Below are 21,198 nucleotides of genomic sequence, written 5' to 3'. Positions count from 1 at the left end.
TTTTATATTCCTTTTCTTTGGAAAAATAGACATTTTAACTCTTAACTCCTCATTCTCCCAAATGGCAATTTTTATAGATAAGAAGGAGAATAAAAATAACATTTTAATGGTAGAGGAAAAATAGAGATTGCCTGGAGAGAGTCGAAAACATAGTGAATCACATGGAACAAATTTATTTGACATAAGACCGTAGTGTGACATTTCATCTGAAGATAACACAGGGAGATAGAGTCTGTGCCAGGAAATCTAGGGCTAAATTCTTTCTGGGCTTCATAGCCGCCAAATTGTTCTCCACTTCAAATGTAGACACAGTCTCTAAAGATATGAATTGTTTTTAGAATGAAGACAATTACTTTCAAAGAGCTGTTTATTCAGGACCATGGATTTCTGAAGTAATGAGACTTAGTTTTATTATTTAAAGAATTAAGTATCTTGATGGGAAGTAAGATTTTGAATACTTTTCATTTTGTATATTTAAAGCCATTTCTTTGTTTCTTCTGTGGACAGAGAATGAACATTACCTTGAGTAGTTTGAAGGAAAAAGTCAATACAGCACAATGCCCGTTACCTCTTTTCACCTGTCTGCATGTCAAACCCGATGTTTCAGAACTGATGTTCGCAGGTATGTAATTCCTTCTTTTAAAACATTTCCTGGAAACTTTGACCTGTGGTTTCTAATGATTTTTTTTAAGGAAGCAATTTCAGTTGCTTATTTTAATGTATTTTCTGTAACATAAAAACATTTGAAAATACAAGAAGATATTAAGCTAGATTGTTTTCTGGTTGTAGAGAGTACCCCATGAAACTAATTACTAATATAACTTCATTGATATTAGTGAAATAAAAAATAAGTTATAAAAAATAAATCATAGACGTAATCAACAACTCAATTTTAATTACTTATTTTCAAAGATTTTCAACAAAACAGTATGCCTAGCACTTTCAGGAAATACATATTCTTTTGCTTGCCACTTACATAGTTATTAAATTGGATAATATGATATACATTTATCATTCAAAGCACTATTCTAATTTTTATAATTCAGCACCTAAAAGGCACTAGTCTATACTGTGGCAGCTGGTGAATAAATGCCTCATTTTGTTAAATCTCAGATGTAAACACTTGTTTCTTCTGCAGCTTTGCTTCTCGTTCTGTGCCCTAAAAGTATGTGACATACTTCTGGGGACTTCTGCCTATTCTACTCTGCAGTGTGGCAGCATTTCTGACTTTGGCTGGAAAGGTCCTTTGTATTTTTAGGAAAAGTATCTCAATGACATCAGTTATACCATGAGCTTAAAAAATCATTATGAATGTCATGTAATTAATAAATGTAGATCCATAATCCTTTTGTAGTTTTACCAAGTCTCCTTTTTTTCCTCAACTGATTACTCTCAGGCAAAAATTTCAAATTGTTTATAAAATGCAGTGTACCTGGAATTTATTTATTCAAAAAATGTTTATAAGTTATATTGACTAAAATGTTTATCATGCTTATAGTTCAAAAAGCACTTATATTTATTGTCTTATTCAATTTTTACTACAACCCAGGGAGGGAGAGATTTTTTAACTCAGCTTCACAAAAGGGAAAAACAAAACCTCAGAAAGAATAAATGATTTGCATATTGCCACATAGTAGTAAGTAACAGAGCTGAAAACTGGTCTCAAATATTCTTCGTACTATCCATAAAAACATTAGCTTCTTTGATTACTGACCATTTGAATGTAGCAGGTCAGGGCTAAGCGTGAACTCCCCTCCCCCAAGACAGTACGTCATTCTCTAAGACCTGGTAATCTGTTTGGAAAATTTATAATAATGATTAAAGAAGTTAAGGCTCAAGAAAGAATGGAATATTACGACACACTGGTCCCTTGCCAAGGAACCATAACACCTTTTGACCTCAGTTTCCTCATCTGTTCATGAAGGATGAGACTCTCCTCATAGTGTCTTGATAAGGAAATGAGATAAAGCCCAGTTTAAGTTTCAAGAAATCTTAGCAAGTTAGAGTATATATAAGAAAAGCCAGAGATCTGGATCTTAAGGATGAATAGGATCTGTATATGAAAGGCAAATTTAATCACTGGGTGGGGGTGAGGAATGCAGCAGGAGTCTAGGAAACCTGGGCTGTGCTCAGCAGCAAAAGGAACCACACCTGACTGTCATGGCAGTCATAGGAAAGCCGAGATTTCACGACATAAGAAAAGTATGTGCCGTTGTGCAACTGGTTTTTGTTCATTTGAGTCATTTTTTTGCTATGGCTATTGTCTTGGAATGTTTTGTTCATTTGAGTCATTTTTTTCCTATGGCTATTGTCTTGGAATGTTTGGAAATTGGCTGATAAATACCATTAGCATGCTGGTCAATTCTGTACATAGACAAATAAGCCATATTTTACCCCAGAAACATTATGATATGGTCAAACAAGCACCACACTAATTTGGAAGCCTCGACTTACTTCTAAGCTGAAATACCTTAGGCAGGTCATTTAATCTCTCTGATTCTTATTTTCTTCATTATTAAAGAAAAAGATATTAATATTAATTAATCAGATTTATCTTACAAAGCTATTAAGACAATTCCATGAGATATGCATAAGACTGACTATGATAAAAAGACAAAAATATAATATTTTTATTACTATCGTTATGATTGTTATGGCATTTTCACAGTTGCCTTTTTTATTCCGAACTTTTAGTCGGTAGTCATTCTCTAGAGAAAACCTGACTAAAATAATTAAAGAATAAATAATATTTCAGCGAGCGAATATTTTGGAATCATCCAGAGTGAGAAAAGGCTGTTTTACATTCAGTTAGTAATCTTAGGCCTAGATAAGTCTGATTTGGGCCATCTGCCTAACTGTGATATTGTTGCTGAGATGAGTGGTAAACCATTAATGAAGCTTCTGTGATAATGAGGTTCAAGCTATTTCTTTCCACAGAGTTGGGCGAAGCCATCAAACATTAGTTATGTGGATCTTGTACCCCGATAAGACATTCAGAGTTGCATGTTATGAGGGTTCAAGTAGCTTGAGTTATTGAGGGAAAAAAAAGAGTGGAGACATCTACACTTTATGCCTTTGAAATTTGCTTTGATTAAAAACGGATATTCAATTAAAAAATGGATATTCGAGGGGAAAAAGTTGAAATATCTGAATTATATTTTTAAAAATCAAAGAACCATACTAGCTTACAGAAGTTTTATCAACTTTTCTTCAACAATATCGGAGAATGTTTTTCTTCCCTCTTAGAATAATTTTAAACATTTCCCCTTGTGAAGATTTTCAACAAATAAACATTAATCGTTTGAACTGTTAAGTATTTTTGACTCCTCCACTTCACTACATTGTTGACAGCGCTTAAAACTTTTATTTAAAATTTTCCATTGGTGAATAAATTGCATTTACTGAGCACAACTCATTGACTCTACATCATGTTAAGTTCTTTGACAGACACTAAAAGAGTAAAACTATAGTACTTTTCTTCAAGAAAGTGACAATCTTATTAACGAGACAAAAGATGGAGTATAAAAAATTAATGAGCCATACATGTAGAATATTATTGTCTGTTTAAATGTGTAGAAGTGACAGAAGTGGAAGATATCAAAGATATTCAGTATAGTCATAAAAAGACTTCATGAGGGTGATGGGACATGCCTTCAAGCTGAACTTGCAAAGATCTGTCAAGTGGAGATGAAAAGTTATCTTTGCATAAAACAGTATGAGAAAATGCTCAGAAGGGAAGCCAAAAGAATGCTGTGGGGAGCAGTAACAAAACACTAGCCTTGGAATGAACCGGCGAAGAGTAGGTGATATACTTGGCAAAACTGTTAATGTCAAGCTACAGAAAGATTTGAACTCCAGACAAATGTTTTTATTAGATTATGATGATAATAGGAAATAGTTAATGCTTTTGGGTAGGGCAATACAATGATTTAAGAAATGTTTTTGAAAAAAGCATTTTGGTGATTCATATGGGTAGATTGGAAAGAAAAGAAATTGAAAACAGTGATATCACTCTGTTTTTGTAATAAGGGCTTAGAACTAGGGAGATACTGATAAGAAAAAGGAGGAGAAGATAGATATGAAAAATCTAAATGTTACTGGTGAGATGTGCTGATGATTTGCTGTGAGTGGTTTCAGTTAAAAGATATTTGGTTTTTAGGGAGGATGTGATACTATAGTTTATAGAAACAGGTAAACTAGACTGAGAGGAGAAGCGACGAATTCCTTTCCAGGCAAGTGTAGTGGAATGTGATGACGGCAGATCCAAGCGCAGCAGGAAGTTGGAAATAGGTAGCCGGAGGTGCAAGAGAGAGGTTCAGACTCGAAATGTACAAGTTAACAGTAAGAGAATAATAGACAAATACTACCATGGTCAGTTCTTTAGTAAGGATTAGACAGCAAATCTTACCTCTTGAGAATGTCTATAATTACTGTGGGTACGAGCCACAGCATTAATAAGAAGATGGCGAGGGAAGTAGGAACCAGGAGATTATGCTTCAGTACCCAAGAGAAGGGTGTGAAATTCAGAAATAAGAAATTACTCTTAGTGATATAGAAATTTTCCTAACAGCCTCTAATTTATTGCGAGTCACGTCTCACTAACTATAAAATACAGAACTTTCTGATGAAGGGTATATATGCTATTGGCTTTGATTTGAAATGAATTATAAATAAATGTGTCCTCATCACAATTGTGATTTTATCTCCCTTTTCATGAAAGTAGAATGTTCTGATCTACCACTGAGTAAATAGTAAATATATATCCACAATTTCTTTTCCAAACTTTGGAAACAGATGTTTTAAAATTCAGAATATTTTAGATTTAAAATTTTTAAAAAATTGTGTATTGCATAATACTCCCACTGGAGTCTTATAATCAAATAGAGTGATTTCTCCAGTAAAATGTATCAATATTCAGATTGAGTGTGATAAATAAAGATTAAGCTTCATATCATTTCAAGACTGGTTTTTCTGCTAAATGAGTTCAGGTCAGTTTTTACCACCAAATTAACAGGAAAAAAAATTTTTGGTTTTGGAGTTATTTGAATTTGGGATTGTTGGGTAAAGCATGTAAACAAGTTATAATTTCAGAAAGAAAAAAACGAACAAACAAAAAATGAAGGAGGGCAGAGGGTTATTGGTTATACAGGGTTGGGTGGTAATAGTATTCAATGGGGGATGGGCAACAAAGACCTTGAGCTAAAGGTTAAGAAAAAGAAGCTTTATAATTGCAGAAAGGAATAAGAAGCGTGAAGGCACCAAGGTGGGAATGAGCTTGGTCTCTATGAGGAACATTAAGAAGGCTTGTGTGGCCGAAGTGAAATAAGCAAGACAAACATGATGGGAGATTGGTTAGAGTGTGTGGTCCAGCAGGGAGCATAAGCCAGACCATCACGAAGCCTTGTCAGTTATGTTTTTATTTTCAGTGTAATGGGAAGTCATTGGAAAGCTTTCAGCTGGCATCGTATGCTATGACTTGAACTTTCAAAACTATTTTCCAGCTACAGAGTATCAGAAAGACAGTAGGGGAAGAGGGAAGAGATATTTCAGGAGGCTATGGTGAAGATCCATGGGAGAGAATTTGAGAGCTTGTCATGGTGGAAAAGGAATAAGTTTCTAACCATACCCGATAAGAGAGCCTATAGAACTTGATATTTGTTTTTTTTTGGAAAGAGAATCCTCAATGATAATTCTAAAGTATGAATAGTGGTATGTATGAAAAGTAGTACCATTTACCACGAAGAGGAAGACTGAGAGAGGCAAGTGTAGAAAGTGGGAGTCAGAAACCTGGAATTCTTTTAAATACATCAAGATTCAGATAATTATTAGACATATTCTAGCCAGAGACATACAAGAAATATCATAGTGACTACCATTTATTCAGTGATTAAAATGTGTTGTGTCCTCTTGTAAACTCTTTACATTTCTTAATTCATTATATCCTCATGACAGTTCTACAAACTACTGATTTTATTCACATTTTACAGATTAAGGAACTAAGACACAGGGAACACAAGTAATCTACCCAAGGTTGCACAGTTGGTAAGCAGCAGAATGGGATTTGAACCCAGGGCTCTGGCTTCAGAGCTTCTGCTGTTAGAAAGTATACTCTATTGACCTTATTACTATGTATTTCTTAAGATATTCAGCATAAAAACTTGGTATTATAATCTCGTGAGTTGGAAGAATGGTTAATAAGCAAAGTTGAGGAAAGGTGAAGAAAAGGCAAATGTTAGAAACACTGTCTCCCATTTTAGTAGTTCGTCTGCATTACCAAGAAGAGTTTAAATCTATCTCCTTTATGGATTTTAAATCTGAGAGGACAGTTTTTAGTTTTCCATTTTTTTAGAGTTAAGATAAATTTGTAAAAGATATGCGGATTTTTAAATGCAAAAAAGTATTCGATTTGTGCAAATTAGAAGGAATGCTTTTGTGTTCTCATCTTATTCATCTATAAGCTTTTTCCCCCAATTTCAACTTCTATATAATGCCTTCTACATAATAGGCATGTGGTTATTTAAAAAAAACTTTTAAAATAAATGAATGAGAATAATTATGGCATTGTTGAAGTGATCTTTAACTGTCTGTGCACATGTCTGTAGTATTTTCCTATTAGTGGATTGAATTTTTTTTTTTATTTGGATGCTTTCAGATTGGGTTGAATTTAGTCCATATGAGATTGGCATGGCTAAATATGGTACTTTTATGGCTCCTGACTTATTTGGAAGCAAATTTTTTATGGGAAAAGTTGTGAAGAAATACGAAGAAAACCCCTTGCATTTCTTAATGGGTAAGTGATCAAAATACTACTAGTATGTCTGTTTTGAATCTTGGTGCATTCTAAGTTGTTCTCTGGTTTCGCTTTATTTTAGGTGTCTGGGGCAGCGCCTTTTCTATATTGTTCAACAGAGTCTTGGGAGTTTCCAGTTCACAAAATAAAGGTTCCACCATGGAGGAAGAATTAGGTATTATAAAAACATGCTTACTTTGATCGTAATTATGCTACCTTGATAAATTTCATTAACAGATATATGTTGAGAAAACTAAATAATCATAAAAATGGAATGTTCTAAAGGTATCAATAATTTGGTTGAATCAACCTAAATGTCTCCTAAGAACAGTATGTACATTACTTCTTAACTACAGAGCCGCATTGTCTTAAGAGTAACTAATGCTAAATACTCTGACTTCATTTATTTTAATGAACATTATTATTCTGGTATAGTGTTCTCGACTCTAATTTTGTGAAAATAACTAACTCTTCTCTAACTTATGTGAAGATTTCAGGGAAAAAAAAAGGAAAAAGAATAAAAGTACCACACGGTACCACATGTGATGGGTCTTGCTTCTCTGTGTTCCTTCTCTGTTGAATAATCCAGATAAACCTAGGGTTTGTTATTTTTTCCTCCTAAGGCAGGAAGAAAATAGAACTGAAATAACACATTTGAAGGTGGGGAAAACAATGGCTGAAGGCCAAGGAAAAGAAGAACGTTTATATTAAATAGTCTTGAGAATATTCTTTGTTGTGAGACCTCCCTTTTGAGGCCAGCAGTTTGGCAGATTATTTACTTGTTCTGGGTGTCAGACTTAGGGGGAATACTGTGGACATGAGGACCCTGGTCAGCAGGATGTGTGTTACCTTAGATTAGAGAAGAGTTTCCAGGAATGAGACCAGAGAGGTGACCGAGTTGAATCTGAAGACTCCTGGTGATTCTTTCATCTGTTGGCCAACTAAAGTCTACCTCTTACAGGGGTGTTTAGAGTGGTTTTAGTTTTGTTTTCCCTCCCTTCTGAAGAAAGACTTTGAGGTAAATCAGACCACAATCAGATAACTCTAAATTAATTTTTTTTTACATTCGCAAGGATTTTTAAGTGTGAGCAGTCTAAGCTTTTGAACAGATGGAGCTATACATTATAAAGTAGTGATGGAAAACAGATAAATTCGGAATATTTTGCTATTTATATAATAAAAACTTCTTTATGAAGAAGAAAATATTTTGGCGAACCATCTTATAATATGACCCAAAAAATGCTTAAAGAAAGAAAATTTTGTCTTGCTAGAATACATGTGGGACCAGAAACACAATTAATGTATATGACACCTGGAGTGGACTGTTTCTTAACATGCCCCTTCCTCTATACAACAAAATTATTTTCTCCGATAGTCATGAAATGTATAATAACATTAGCCAGTAAACATAAATTCTTTTATTGAATTTTATATGTGTAATTATGCCAGTAAAATTTTTTAAATCTAAAAATTAAAAAAATCTATTGCCTCCAGTATTTATTAACCCTTCCATTATATAATCTTGATCATTTATGTACATGACATTTATGCAGGTATAATAAACATGTGTAGAACAATATGGGGAAACCAAAAGCTATACCTGTAGTTCTCGGAGTTTAAAACCCCAAAATGATTTTGTCACTGAAAAGGATAAATTTGGAGTCAGTTTCTTAAAATTAAAAATAAAATCTATTGACTAATAAAAGGAAAAAAAGTCACTATGCAGAAAGCAATTTCATATAAGTGTCCAAAGAAAGTTTGATTTTCCTGTAAATAATGATTATAAGAATGGTCTGTGGACTCCATAACTTAGGTACTTTTTACTTGAAAAAAGACAACTAGTTATTATGTTAAAGTTTACTCCTGTCGTTATTTTAAGGATTTATGGTTTGTATTTTAGTTTTTATAACTGCTCTCTTAATATATTCTGAAGAAGCACACATTTTTGACACCAAGAGGAACATTTCAACAGATGATTTTCAGTATTATTGAAAATTAGAAGATACCTTATATTAGTAGCTTTCATTTATTTTGATGAAACTGTTCTGTAGCCCCCTTGTAGATTTTGGTCTTACCCTGAATTTGCCTTTATAAACACCATTGAACGTATTTAATCGAAGAAAAATATACTTTTTTTTAGTATAATAAGGAGCTTCCTATAATCGAGTTAATCTTCCTGTCAGAATTAAGATAAACAAAAATTCTTCCATTTAAATCATGAATGAATAAATTTTAAACTACATTTTCATGTCCTAGGAAATTTTGTTTTCCACTATTTGAAATTTGAAAATACTAGTAAATTTAATAAACTTAGGTTTACTAAATTGACCTAAATTTAGATTTGTAAATCTAGTAGATCTCACTGTGGTTTTACTGAAATTACTTCCTTACAGTAAATTTGATTGTGGGTCTTGACACCTGAGATCTTTCAGTTCATTTGTTTTCTTTCCACAGAAAACATTACGGCAAAGCATATCGTGAGTAATGATAGCTCGGATAGTGATGATGAATCACAAGAACCCAAAGGTAAGAGAGCTGGAAACTTCTCTGGCAGAAGTCCATGCAGAAAGGATTATGACTATTTCCTCTGGTTCTCTCACTGGAGGTGGTAATGGTAGTGTCTGCTTAAGGCACTAGTTGATAAAATTATAGCTTTCAGTTCAGAGAGAGAATTAATGCTGTCTATGTAATAAAATATGCAACACATAAATACTCCCTTATTTCTTTTCTTTTTACTACCTCAAAAATATTACCGATTGAGAAAATGGACAACAAGCTGAGATGGTAGAAATACAAAATTCTGTTTTAAATCTGATTAGAGAACTGGAATTTCAGCATGGAAATCGTGATATGGGAGCATTTTCACATGGCTTTAAAAAATTCAAATTTTATCGTTAAAAATTTTATTAAGTGACATCTGAAAAATTATATTCTCAACTCCGTTCTTGTCTCATTGCCAGCATTCCATCTCGTAGGAAGGGAGCAGCAACGAAGTGGGGTGAGATTATGTCGTCGCATATATTACTTTGTAGTATAAACGAGTTCCTTTACATTTTGACAGGGCAGCTTTCAGCTCGGTGTAGATCAGGATAGTCAGTGATGGAGTCGGGGCACGGATAAGGCAAGAATCAGGCATTATTTGTTGCAAATGGGGTCATTTTACATTTTGACACAGTGTTTTGACATGGCCATTTCTACAAATGTCCTCAATGGTACAAAAACAAAATAAAACACGAACAAACAAAAATCAAAGAGCAGATTTTATAACAACTAGGTGAACACATCCTATTATAGTCTGAATATAGATTTTAGAAGATAGTAAGTGATTTCTTGACCAAAACTTAACGAATTCTACAACCATGGTAAGTTATCGGAAGAAGCTGTTTCATCCTTGCTGAAACACTAAAATTAAAATTTTCTTTTTATAACTGGTCTGTTATTTCCTCATCAAATGAGTCTGTATAAATTGGAGATGCCTTTTCTGAGAAATGCAGTTACGTAGGCCCACAGCTTGGTTAAAGTGCAGCTTCTTGTGAACATCCTTAAAGGGATACAGGCTCGGGCAGGCAAAGCTCTCAACCAGGCACAAGGCTGGGCCAGTGGTGCACAGTCTGGTCTTTAGTCCCTATTTGCCTACTGTCCTGCTGGCATCATTCAACTGCTTTCACAGAATTGTTGTAATAGTCAAATTAGCAAATGCACACAAAGGGCTTTAAGTTGCAAAATGCTCTGCAAATAGAAATTTACTATTAGTCTTATAGCTAATAAGCAATAGATATCATTTATCTGTTCACTGCTGGGCTCGTTCCACAAATGATGCCGTTTTCAAATATATCACAGGGCAAGGAGATCTTCTGCTATTACAGAAGTGGGGTTTACTTAATAAATACAAAAATGCTGCTGCTGATGACGATGAAGTGGCAGCTCCAAATAATTTGGAAACTAATCGAATATCTTATTCATATCCTGCATAACTGGAGATATAAATCATTAATTTTAAAGCCTGATTTGTTTTAGCAAAAGACTTTCTTCATCATATTTGGCATTAGAAAAGTGTGGGAGTAGAAAAGAATATGTTTGGGTTTTTTTGTAAATATGTAGTAATTTGGATTGGCTCCTGACAGAAAGATCATTTCATTTACTCAGCTCAGTTAAGCTAATCTTTGTGAATATTAAAATCAGTATTTATTATGGTTTTATGTGTGTTTAGTTAACATTTATTGGAAATTATGAACTTCAAACATAGATTCTCTTTTCTTTCAACACACACATACACACACACAGAGTTTTGTATATATTTGTATAGAGTTTTCAGAAATCTGAACAGAAATGATTTAGGCAGGTGGGATCACACTACCATATAGTGTTCTCAGATTTGGATTATGAGTGAATAATATTGATGATGATAATTATGCTGCTGCTGCTTCTACTACAACTATTTCTACTGCTAACTAGTGTTTATTAAGAATTTAATATGAGCCAAGCACTTCTCTAAGAAATTTACATGAATGCTGTAACTCAGTTCATCCTCACGACAGCCTTATGAGGTTTCCTGATGAGGAAATGAAGGCTGAGAAGGGTTAACTAATTCGTAAACAGTGGTGAGAGGATTGAGATCAAGGCAGTCTAACTGTGGAGACAGTACTCTAAATAGCTACACAACATAGCTTCCCAGTAGTAGTGACATATACATAGGTTTTAAGGAAAAAGTCATTTAAAACTGCTTCTCTTAGAAACTGCTGAATTTTAAAATATTTCAAAGCAAATATTTAAATTACAGGATTTTAAACCCCAAACTTGATAAGCAGGGATGAAATGTTCGTAGAACATTCATTGAGCAGGAAATATATGTTGAATCCTTTAGTCGTCTGCTCTCAGTCTGCTTAATTTCTGGAAGTTTATGAAGCAAGATAGGGAAGGAAACTTGATGAAGTGGATAGGGTTAGGTACTTGGATTTTTCGTGTGTATGTGTGTCTGTGTTTGTGTATTTGTATGTGTATTGACAGGACAAAAGAAGAAAAGGATAGAGAAAGAGAGAAAGCAGAAAATAAAAGTTTGCCTGGAAATCTAAGAATAGACAAAGTGACAGTCGAGACTACGACCTTTAGACGAACTGTAGGTAAACAGTAAAGTAAGAACAGTTTAAGAACAAGAATGACTAACAGATATATACTGTATTAATTTATGCAAATAAACATTTTAAAATCAAAAGCCATAGAGCTTTTGTTAATTTTAACACTCAGTCGCCCAAAGATCTTTTTTTTTTTTTTTAATAAATTTTAGCATCCGTCTAATGAATGATCTTTCTTTTTCCTTAGGCACTGAAAATGAAGATGCCGAAAGGGAAGTAAAGTAAGAACAGTTTAAGAACAAGAATGACTAACATATATACTGTATTAATTTATGCAAATAAACATTTTAAAATCAAAAGCCATAGAGCTTTTGTTAATTTTAACACTCAGTCGCAAAGATCTCTTTTTTTTTTTTTTTTAATAAATTTTAGCATCCGTCTAATGAATGATCTTTCTTTTTCCTTAGGCACTGAAAATGAAGATGCCGAAAGGGAATATCAAAATGATAATCAAGCAAGTTGGGTCCATCGTATGATAATGGCCTTGATGAGTGATTCAGCTCTATTCAATACCAGGGAAGGACGTGCTGGGAAGGTTCACAACTTCATGCTGGGCTTGAATCTCAATACATCTTATCCACTGTCTCCTTTCAGAGACTTCACCACACAGGACTCCTTAGATGAAGATGAACTGGATGCTGCTGTAGCAGGTAAATATACAAAATATAATCCATGGAAGCTAGTTCAAGAGATCTTTCTTCCTTCTCTGTGGAGAAAAATTTTAGTTATTATTAATACTTATTTATACTCAATTACAAAAAAAAAACCCACATGCATTTAATCTGTGAAAAGCTTTGACTTACTGTGTTTTGAGAAAAAAATACATTGGACAGAAGGTGGCATAGTCATATTGGCATAAAAATTTTTCATTGAAATACAGAGAGGGACTTTAGATCCTTGTTCCCTTGTTTAACTGAAAGGGTTTTAAAATAGGGAATTAGATGTTTACAAAGTTGTTCCAAAGCTTAGAGGAGTGAGCTTCAGGCCTAGCTTCCAAAAATGGTTTCAAAAGCACTTCGGGATCACTCCCACAAATGCCCCCACATCGTGCTTGGCAGTAGAAATAGCGGGAACTTAAAAGCCTCTGCCTCATTTCCTCCCTCACCATTTACGTGGGTGTTTCTCCTTGGCAAAGGACAAGTCTCAGCAGAACCAGACTTGGAGTTGTAAGGGAGTCAGGCACCATGGTCCTGAGCCTGTCTCTAGAGCAGGGCAGTAAGGCATGCAACCTGGGAGTGGAGTGGCTGGGGCTCGCAGTCTGCAGCGTCCATCAGGATGTTGAATCTGGCCCTCCAGTTCTCGGCAATGTTAGTTAATTCTTTTAAGGCCACCTGTAAGAACCCACTCACTTTCAGGTTTGCCACTTAGTTGAATTCCAAAGAATAATTCCCTTATTCTTTAGTTCATACATGTTTCGAATTAAAAGTTGAATTTAACTTGATGACTAATCAATCAATACATAATAACCTTTCTTGTAACGATCCTGTCATCTTAAATTTTTCTACTTCATCATACCATCGCTCTTCCCTTAACTTCCCAAATGTCATTTCTGCCTAAGGACGTTGACAGGATGCTCTAAAAACTTAAATGGAATTTTTCCAAACAAACTTTCTACTACTCTTTGTTTAATCATTGTATCTATACAATATTTATGAAAATTAGGACATAGCTTTAGATCTTGGTCGTTTAGGTAGTGCTGTTTTTATGTGTCGCTCGAGCTTAAGGGAAATTGCAAAAGCAAAATTTACCCTTGTTTTTCAAACAAGAGGAGTAGAAACTCATTGTACCTTGCCTTATATTTATGGCATCAAAGTCTAGGATATGAGTTTCTGCCTGGTTATATACCTTCAATCCAAACCCTTTTATATGAACTGTCATGAAAGTCTATTTGTGATAAATTCAATGTCCATTTTTAAATTCATTTAAAAATTAAAAAAAAAAATAACACTGACCTTACCATCAGTGACATTAGTTTTCTTGTGTTGTGTTACAAGATTATATTTATGTCCATTACAATACCAATTGAAAAAAGCCCATTCATTATTATTCATCCATAAAGCCTAAAACATAGGCTTTATGGATGAATAATAATGAATGGGCTTTTAAAACACAACTTAGCCTCCTACAGTAGAGTTAAAAAGAATTTTTAGTTATTTTACTGGATAGAAAAGAAAGATCATGGAAGATAGTTATCGTCTTGGCCTAAAATTACTCAACTGAGTTAGAATTGGGACAGGCCCCCGGACATTGCTCAGAAGCCTTCTCCTGCTACACTCCCTCCGAGCCCTTAGTTTCATTAGTCATTGTCTTGCTGATGTAAAAATGGAACTTTCCTTTGTGTTTACTTGATTCCATCTGTTTTGCGTTATTGCTTTGATCACATCACCCCGCAAGGCTGCTTCTGCGGTTTGCATAGCAAGTGGTCTGCTCTCCACATTTTAACAACTTCCTGGTAGTTTTGTAATATTTTATGTAGATTCAGAATTGTTAGGATTGCTAGATAAAATACAGCATTTTTAGTTAAATTTTAATTTCGGATTTGTCGAGATACTTTGAAATGTTTTAACTAAAATTGTTTTAGATTAAAGATCTTTGGAAAAATTTTTAAATTTTATATCTTAGTGTATATCATTAAAATTCTATTTCACTCATTTCGTATTTATCCAACTGAAAAAATGTGTATAGCATATAGATTTTAATCAAAAATCCAGTTTGATCAGTGTCAAGTTTATTCAAATTTATTATTTACAGACCGATATTGCTAAAAATTACTGCATTTTAGAATGAATTTACTACATTGATAAGTGCTTTTTAGACACTGCCCTTATTAAGAGAGACTTTGTTTATCACCCTCTGGTTATTTATCTTCTTCCAAGTTTTAAGATTATCATGTGTGTGGAATGAAAAGTTAAAAGATTTATCATAAACTGTGATCATCTTAGTTTAAAAAGTCTTTATTAAAACTCCTACTTATTGTATAGCTAAAAAACATAATTTAATTAAGACATTAAGGTATTTCTCTTTTATTTTCGCACCCCCATGCCGAAAGAGAATTGAGATTTTTATCTATTCTAGATATTATGTTGAGAAAATCTTACATTTTCGTTTACCTTATGATGATTTTGTGTATACTGATTAAAACATGAGTATCTTAGCATTAAAACAACCTCTCAATGTAAAATGAGAAAAAATTACTGCACGTTTTTGTGCCTATTTCTATACCTTGCATACAATCTTTTGAAAACAAGAGAAATAATAAGATGACAAAATTCCCCTCATTTGTTTACTTCAAAATAGTCTTATACCTGTAAAAACTAATTTGGGCAAAGCTGTTCATTAGTTACGTGACTTCTTTCTTATTTACTTTTGTATTTATACTATTCACTGTGACATACACCATCTGGAATAAGAAATTGAGACATGAGTTCAGTTAGGCCAGAGTTCAAAACACAAACATCCAAATATTTGTGTGTCGTAAATTGAATCTGTGTGATATATTTAGAAAATGACCATCACAAATATCCACAGCCAAACTGCTTTAAGGAAATGGTCATAATTGTAAAATATAGCCTATTTCCATACCTATCAAAAAAATGGATTACTCATTCACAGGTCTGGAAACCATGTATGCTTAAGTTATGGGAGGATATTATGTCATAATGGCATTTTCAGTCTCTGTGACATTTTAGTAGATATTATGCAATAAATTGAGTTCGAGTTCAAATAAATTTGGAAAACTAACAACTGCATCCCCCTCTTCAAAACGCAGTGGGCACTCTAAGGAGCATGAGAAGTCCTACTTAAAGGTGCCTCAGGTATAGTACTTTAAAAGCAGACTGGCTTACATTGGGATCCTGACTGGATGATTTATTGGCTGGACACTCTTGAGCAGTTACTTAGCATAAGCCTCAGTTAACGATGAGAGAAAAGTAGAGTAAAACTAAAACTAGCAACTCTGACTGATCCTGATGGAACCGTAGGTTAGTGAGGATTCAACAGTCTTCACTGTTTCCTCCAAGTTCACTTATAAAATAGAAATAGTAGAGATACTGATGTGAGGATTAAGTAGCAGCTTTATTAAAAAGTGCTGTTAGTCCACGGCATAGTAAGGAGAATAAGAGACACACAATATAATTGCCCGTTACTTTAAACTGTTGAATCTTAAATTTCTCAAACCTATTTGATCATGGAACTCTTATTTTGTATATAGGACATCTGTTAATATCTTGCAAAACTATGTGCTTTGAAATAATTAAGAAACACGACTTTCTGTCAGTTTACCTGGAAGGTTGGAACCTTGGTGTTTAGCTACATGACAGAACTGAAAATTGACCCACACAATAATTTTTCTCTCAAATGAAATCTTGGATTTAAAAAGGAAAAAAAAAAAAAAGAAGACTACAGCTTTATGATGAGAAGGGGAAAATCAAACAGAATATGAGAAGAATGGTCTGTTTTTGGTTAATCTTTTAGTTACATGTCAAAAAGCACTAAGTTTATAAAGCCAAATAAAAACATTTGTGAATTATACTTTGCTATAATGTATATAATAATATAAATGATTATATAATGGTAATCTTTTATTAGGAAAACTCACTGCATGTAAAAATTTATTTCTATTAATGTGTTTTTAATTTTTTGTTTACTTGTGATAAAATACACACATTAATGTGGTTTTAAAGATTGATAGATGCACGTGTAGATATCCTCTATACATTGTAGTTATTCTTTTTTAAGTTATTCATTTTAAACCTTTTTAGTTTTATGACCATGCCACTTAAGTAACAGTGTGACACTGTGCATAGTGCTTCAATTTTGTGAACCTGGCTTGGAATCTTGACTTTTAGTACCTCTGTGAAACTGGACCTCTTTGGGCCTCAGTTTCCTTACCTTTAAAATGACACCGATAATACCTCCTGTAAGAGTCTCATGAAGATGATAAATCTTATATGTGAAATTTCTAATATACTATAGACACTCAAAATAAATGAAGCTGCTTTTATAAAAAATAAAAGCACTCAAATAATGGATTTTAGGCTTCTTAGTAAAATATTTAAAAACTAATATAAGACAAAGACAATTTTTTACCTTTAAAAATTCCACATATGTAATTTTTAAACAAAAATTTCAAAAGAATAAATATTAAAATAAGGTTCGATATATATATATGTATTTCACTTTTACAATTCTTAAGTTTCAGGTTCTGTGGTGATAGATAGAAATTTAGAATCTTGACTGGTGGCAAAGTATATTGTCATTATAATCCATAGATACTTGATAAGAAAATAGAATAAACCTGAAGGTAATTATTGAAAAAATAATTTCTCTTCTCTCTCATCATTGGCATAGGCATTCACCTTGGATTTTTTTTTTAAACTTGGCCTGTCTTTTCATTCAGTCATACGAACTTATTCTTATCTAAACACAGTCCCCCATAGCTTTTTTTTTTTTTTTAACATATTTGTTTTTCATTTAAGATTATTTATTTACACCTTTTCTAACTTCCTTCTGCTATTCGGGGCAGTACAAGTAACTTCAGCTGTAAACTTTTTTTCTTTATTCATAAACATCACTACTATATGTTTATAACATTCGGTATTTTAGAGACGAGAAATTTTAATAGATATGAGAAAACACATGGCTCTGTTAACTGTCAAAACTTAAGATATTAATGGTTTCTTTTAAATGACTGAATCGAAGTCTAATTCAGAACTGTTTCGAATCATATTGAATAAATTTCATGGCTCATTTTCTCATTGGTGTTTTAAATTTTAGCTTTTAGTGATGATAAGGATTGTGGATTTAATTGGACAGTAAAAGTTTAGACATTTGCCTTTCCGATCTCTTGCTCTTAAATGTAATAATAAAATTGACTATGAGAGAATTATAGTCAGTATCATTCTTATTTAGAAATATACAGAGGAAACAAATAAGCAGTGGTTTCCTACTATGTGCTGAATATTTTCCTGGATTATAGATATTAACTACATGTCATAGGTGCTTCCATAAACACAGGTTGGTCTGATTCTCTCGTTTTTGTTGTTTGCTCTATGAAAGTGCTTGCCAAATGGAATTTAAAAGCTTGCTCAGAGGTCATAATTCACGTCTCATATGAACATCACTCTAGTCTACTGTCATAGACCTCTCTCTTGAACCCTGCCAGCCTTCTTCCTAACAGAACAGGTGGGAACAAGTGTGAGGACAAGGGGACTGGACAAAACCATTGCATGTCATGTTCTTAAGGTCGAATCAAGTCAATTCTGATCACATTCCTTTTTCCTAGAAATTGAATTAGGAGCACCACAAATAAATGGGAGGAGCAGCCTGTTCTCAATACTATTTTTTTCATAGAACTCATGATTCCTAGGCCCTGCTTTCTCCGAGATCCCTTGTCATCTTAATTCCACGCTCCTACCATGCTATAGCCATACTGGGCTCCTTGCTGTTCCTCAGATATATGAAGCTTTATTCTGCCTTAAGGCCTTTGCTCTAGTTCTTCCCCCTCCCTGGAAAAATTACCTCCTAATTTTTAGATAGCCAGTTCTGTATTATTAATGTGGTCTCAGCTCATGGTGTCCTTCTCAGAGCGTTCTCTCCTGACTATGCAACTGAAGTTACTCTCTATTATATTACCCTCTTATTTTCTTCAATGCATTTATCACTGCCTGAACTGTCTTTTATGTATTTGTTTACTAATTTATCAGCAGTGTACTCAGAGTCTAAGCTCTATTAGAGCAGAGTTTGCACGAGTCATTTTAGCACTTAGAAGAGTGCCTGAATAGTAGCAGATGACACCTGTTGGCTGAATGTGTTGGCGGAATTATCGTCTTGGACTCCCATCACCTACAGAGATGCAGTGTGTGACCCATTCAGACTCTGCCACTCCCCACTGTGTCACTTTAGAGATGAATTGAATTTGTTTTATCCTCCATATATACATATCCTCTATCTCACGTGTCTCCTGTGAGACTTAAACAAGATGATGTCTGAGGACATATTTTTAAACCGGGAAAGACCTGTGCGATGTGAGGTAATGCTAATATAAGGGATTGGGCTGCACAGCTTAGAGCTGATACCAGTACCTGAGCTGAGTACTTTCTGAGCGTTGTCTTACTTATTCCTCGGAGCAGGTTTATTTGCTAGATTTTTTTACCCTGATATTACAAATGAAGAAACTAAGAGTTAAAGACAAAAATTCACATACAGTGCTAAAGCTGGACTCATGTCCAGCTCTGTTTGTCTCCAAAACCTGAGGGCCTAGTCATATAGAATTCTATCCTATAAAGTTACAGAACAGATATTTTTATACTCTAAATAATAGTAATTGTTTGATTTATTTATTTTTCCTTTTGAAAGATCCTGATGAATTTGAACAAATATATGAACCTCTGGATGTCAAAAGTAAAAAGATTCACGTAGTAGACAGTGGCCTCACATTTAACCTACCTTACCCCTTGATCCTGAGACCTCAGAGGGGAGTTGATCTCATCATCTCCTTTGACTTTTCTGCGAGGCCAAGTGACTCTAGTCCTCCGTTCAAGGTAAGGAGAATTTATATAGCATTTCGTTATCTACCACATTCTCTTGCATGCCTTGTAGATATCACATGAAAGTTTATACTCCTGAGCAGGACAAGAATGATGCAATGTATCTGAAGTTTAGGAAGGAAATTAATCTGAGATTTGGGAGTTAACAGGTAAAAGATTATTAAAACCATGCTTGAGGGATGTATACTGTGAGAACAGAAGACATGAAACAATATCTTGAAGATCCAAGAACAATATCAGTGGAAAAGGACGAAACCAAGGAAGTGACCAGTGTCGTGAAAACCAACTGAAGATGTTTTAAGAAGGGAGTCTTTAGTGAAATGGACAAGAGCAGTTTCAGTAGGGTCGTCAGGGCGGAAATCATGCTGCTGTGATTGGAGAAACGAGTGGAAGTTAAAAAATGGGGACAACTCTATAGACTGTGCGGTGAAGAAGGAGATGGACTACAACTGCAAGGGGATATGGAGAAGAGGAAAATCATGTGTGTGTGCACCGAGGGGTGGGTCGTTAATAGAAAAGACTCGAGCATATTTTTGTTTAAATGCCAGTGGCTAGGAGTCATTAATGAAGGTGTTATTGGAGGATGGAGAGATGACATATATGATATCATATATGACATATATGATAACCTTTGCAAGGTTACAGGAGTGAGGGATGGAAAGGAGATCTAAAAATACAGGTGGCGAGTAGTGTAGAAATGTCTGTATTGGGGCAAGAAGGAAGGGAGGAGATAATGGCCGTGGCATGAGCTTCATTGTTAGGCGTGGAGAAGGGAAGTTAAGAACATACTCGTTTGGTGACTTATAACTTTTATAGGAATTAGGAGTCAACATTATCTTTTGAGAGCAAGGAGATGGAGGTGGTGGACCCAGGGGCATGGGGAGAATAAAAGTCTGCTTCTGTGAAGAAATGAGAGGAAGTTCTAAGTAGGCATTATGCAAAGACTGCAGGGCTGCTGTGTGGCCTCACCCAGGTGAAGCCATGACTGATTTTGTTCCCTCCACCTGGGAACACCTCGGACTTTCTTTAAACACACCTCAAATGCTATCTTTCTTGATCTCCACAGGTATAGTTTCAGTACGAAGGACTTGGTAAATGCTACTGATACAGCAATCTTCATGGCGCGTTGTCTATTTATTTACCTCTCTATCACTTCTGTCTGTGAACTCCTTGGGGACTAGAGCACTATCTTGTATGTATGTGTGTTTGTTTTGCTTTAATTAATTTGGTTCTAATTGCCTCATAAGTACCAGTCAAAATGTGAGTATGTAGGACATTTTTTGTGGGTGAATGAATAAAATGCTATAAGAGAGGTAGAGTCATTGTTCCTGTTTCGTAGATTAAGAAACAGAAACTCGTTGAGATTAAGCAAAATGGTCCATCATCTCCCAAACCGGGAAGAGTCAGCAATAATCCAGGTCCTCTGATATCTGATTTCCTTTCTATTACACTATGATGAAACTGCTCTCAAGACTAATAATGGTTATAATTCATTAATATATATAAAACCTCATATTTTAAAAATACTTCATATTTTATCTTTTTTTGAGGCAGTTAGTGGTATGCAGACAGAGAGAAAAGAATAGGTGAGTTAAGCGATCTCATCGCATCGAGAAATTAAATAAGACAGTGGGTGTAAAGATCCTAGCCTAGGACCTGGCAAGGCAAGTGCTAGTTAAGAAGTGGTCAAGCCGGACAGGATCCAAGGCTCCAGAATGAGAATCTAATG

General features: G+C 34.3%; 1 protein-coding gene across 2 annotated transcripts in view; it reads left to right on the top strand.

Annotated features, from left to right (window-relative positions):
• Positions 1-21,198, top strand: part of PLA2G4A (phospholipase A2 group IVA) — a 120,283-nt gene that overhangs the window by 83,712 nt on the left and 15,373 nt on the right. For both annotated transcript variants that reach the window (XM_025043916.1, XM_006907728.3), the window contains 6 exons: positions 508-622; positions 6,653-6,790; positions 6,873-6,965; positions 9,245-9,316; positions 12,330-12,572; positions 19,279-19,463. In XM_025043916.1, coding sequence (XP_024899684.1) covers positions 508-622; positions 6,653-6,790; positions 6,873-6,965; positions 9,245-9,316; positions 12,330-12,572; positions 19,279-19,463 — 846 coding nt within the window. The remainder of the gene's footprint in view (positions 1-507; positions 623-6,652; positions 6,791-6,872; positions 6,966-9,244; positions 9,317-12,329; positions 12,573-19,278; positions 19,464-21,198) is intronic.

Source organism: Pteropus alecto, unplaced genomic scaffold (genome assembly GCF_000325575.1).
Source record: "Pteropus alecto unplaced genomic scaffold, ASM32557v1 scaffold101, whole genome shotgun sequence".
Taxonomy (NCBI): Eukaryota; Metazoa; Chordata; class Mammalia; order Chiroptera; family Pteropodidae; genus Pteropus; species Pteropus alecto.
Note: the sequence above shows the minus strand (reverse complement) of the source record. Positions and strands in the feature narration are given on the sequence as shown.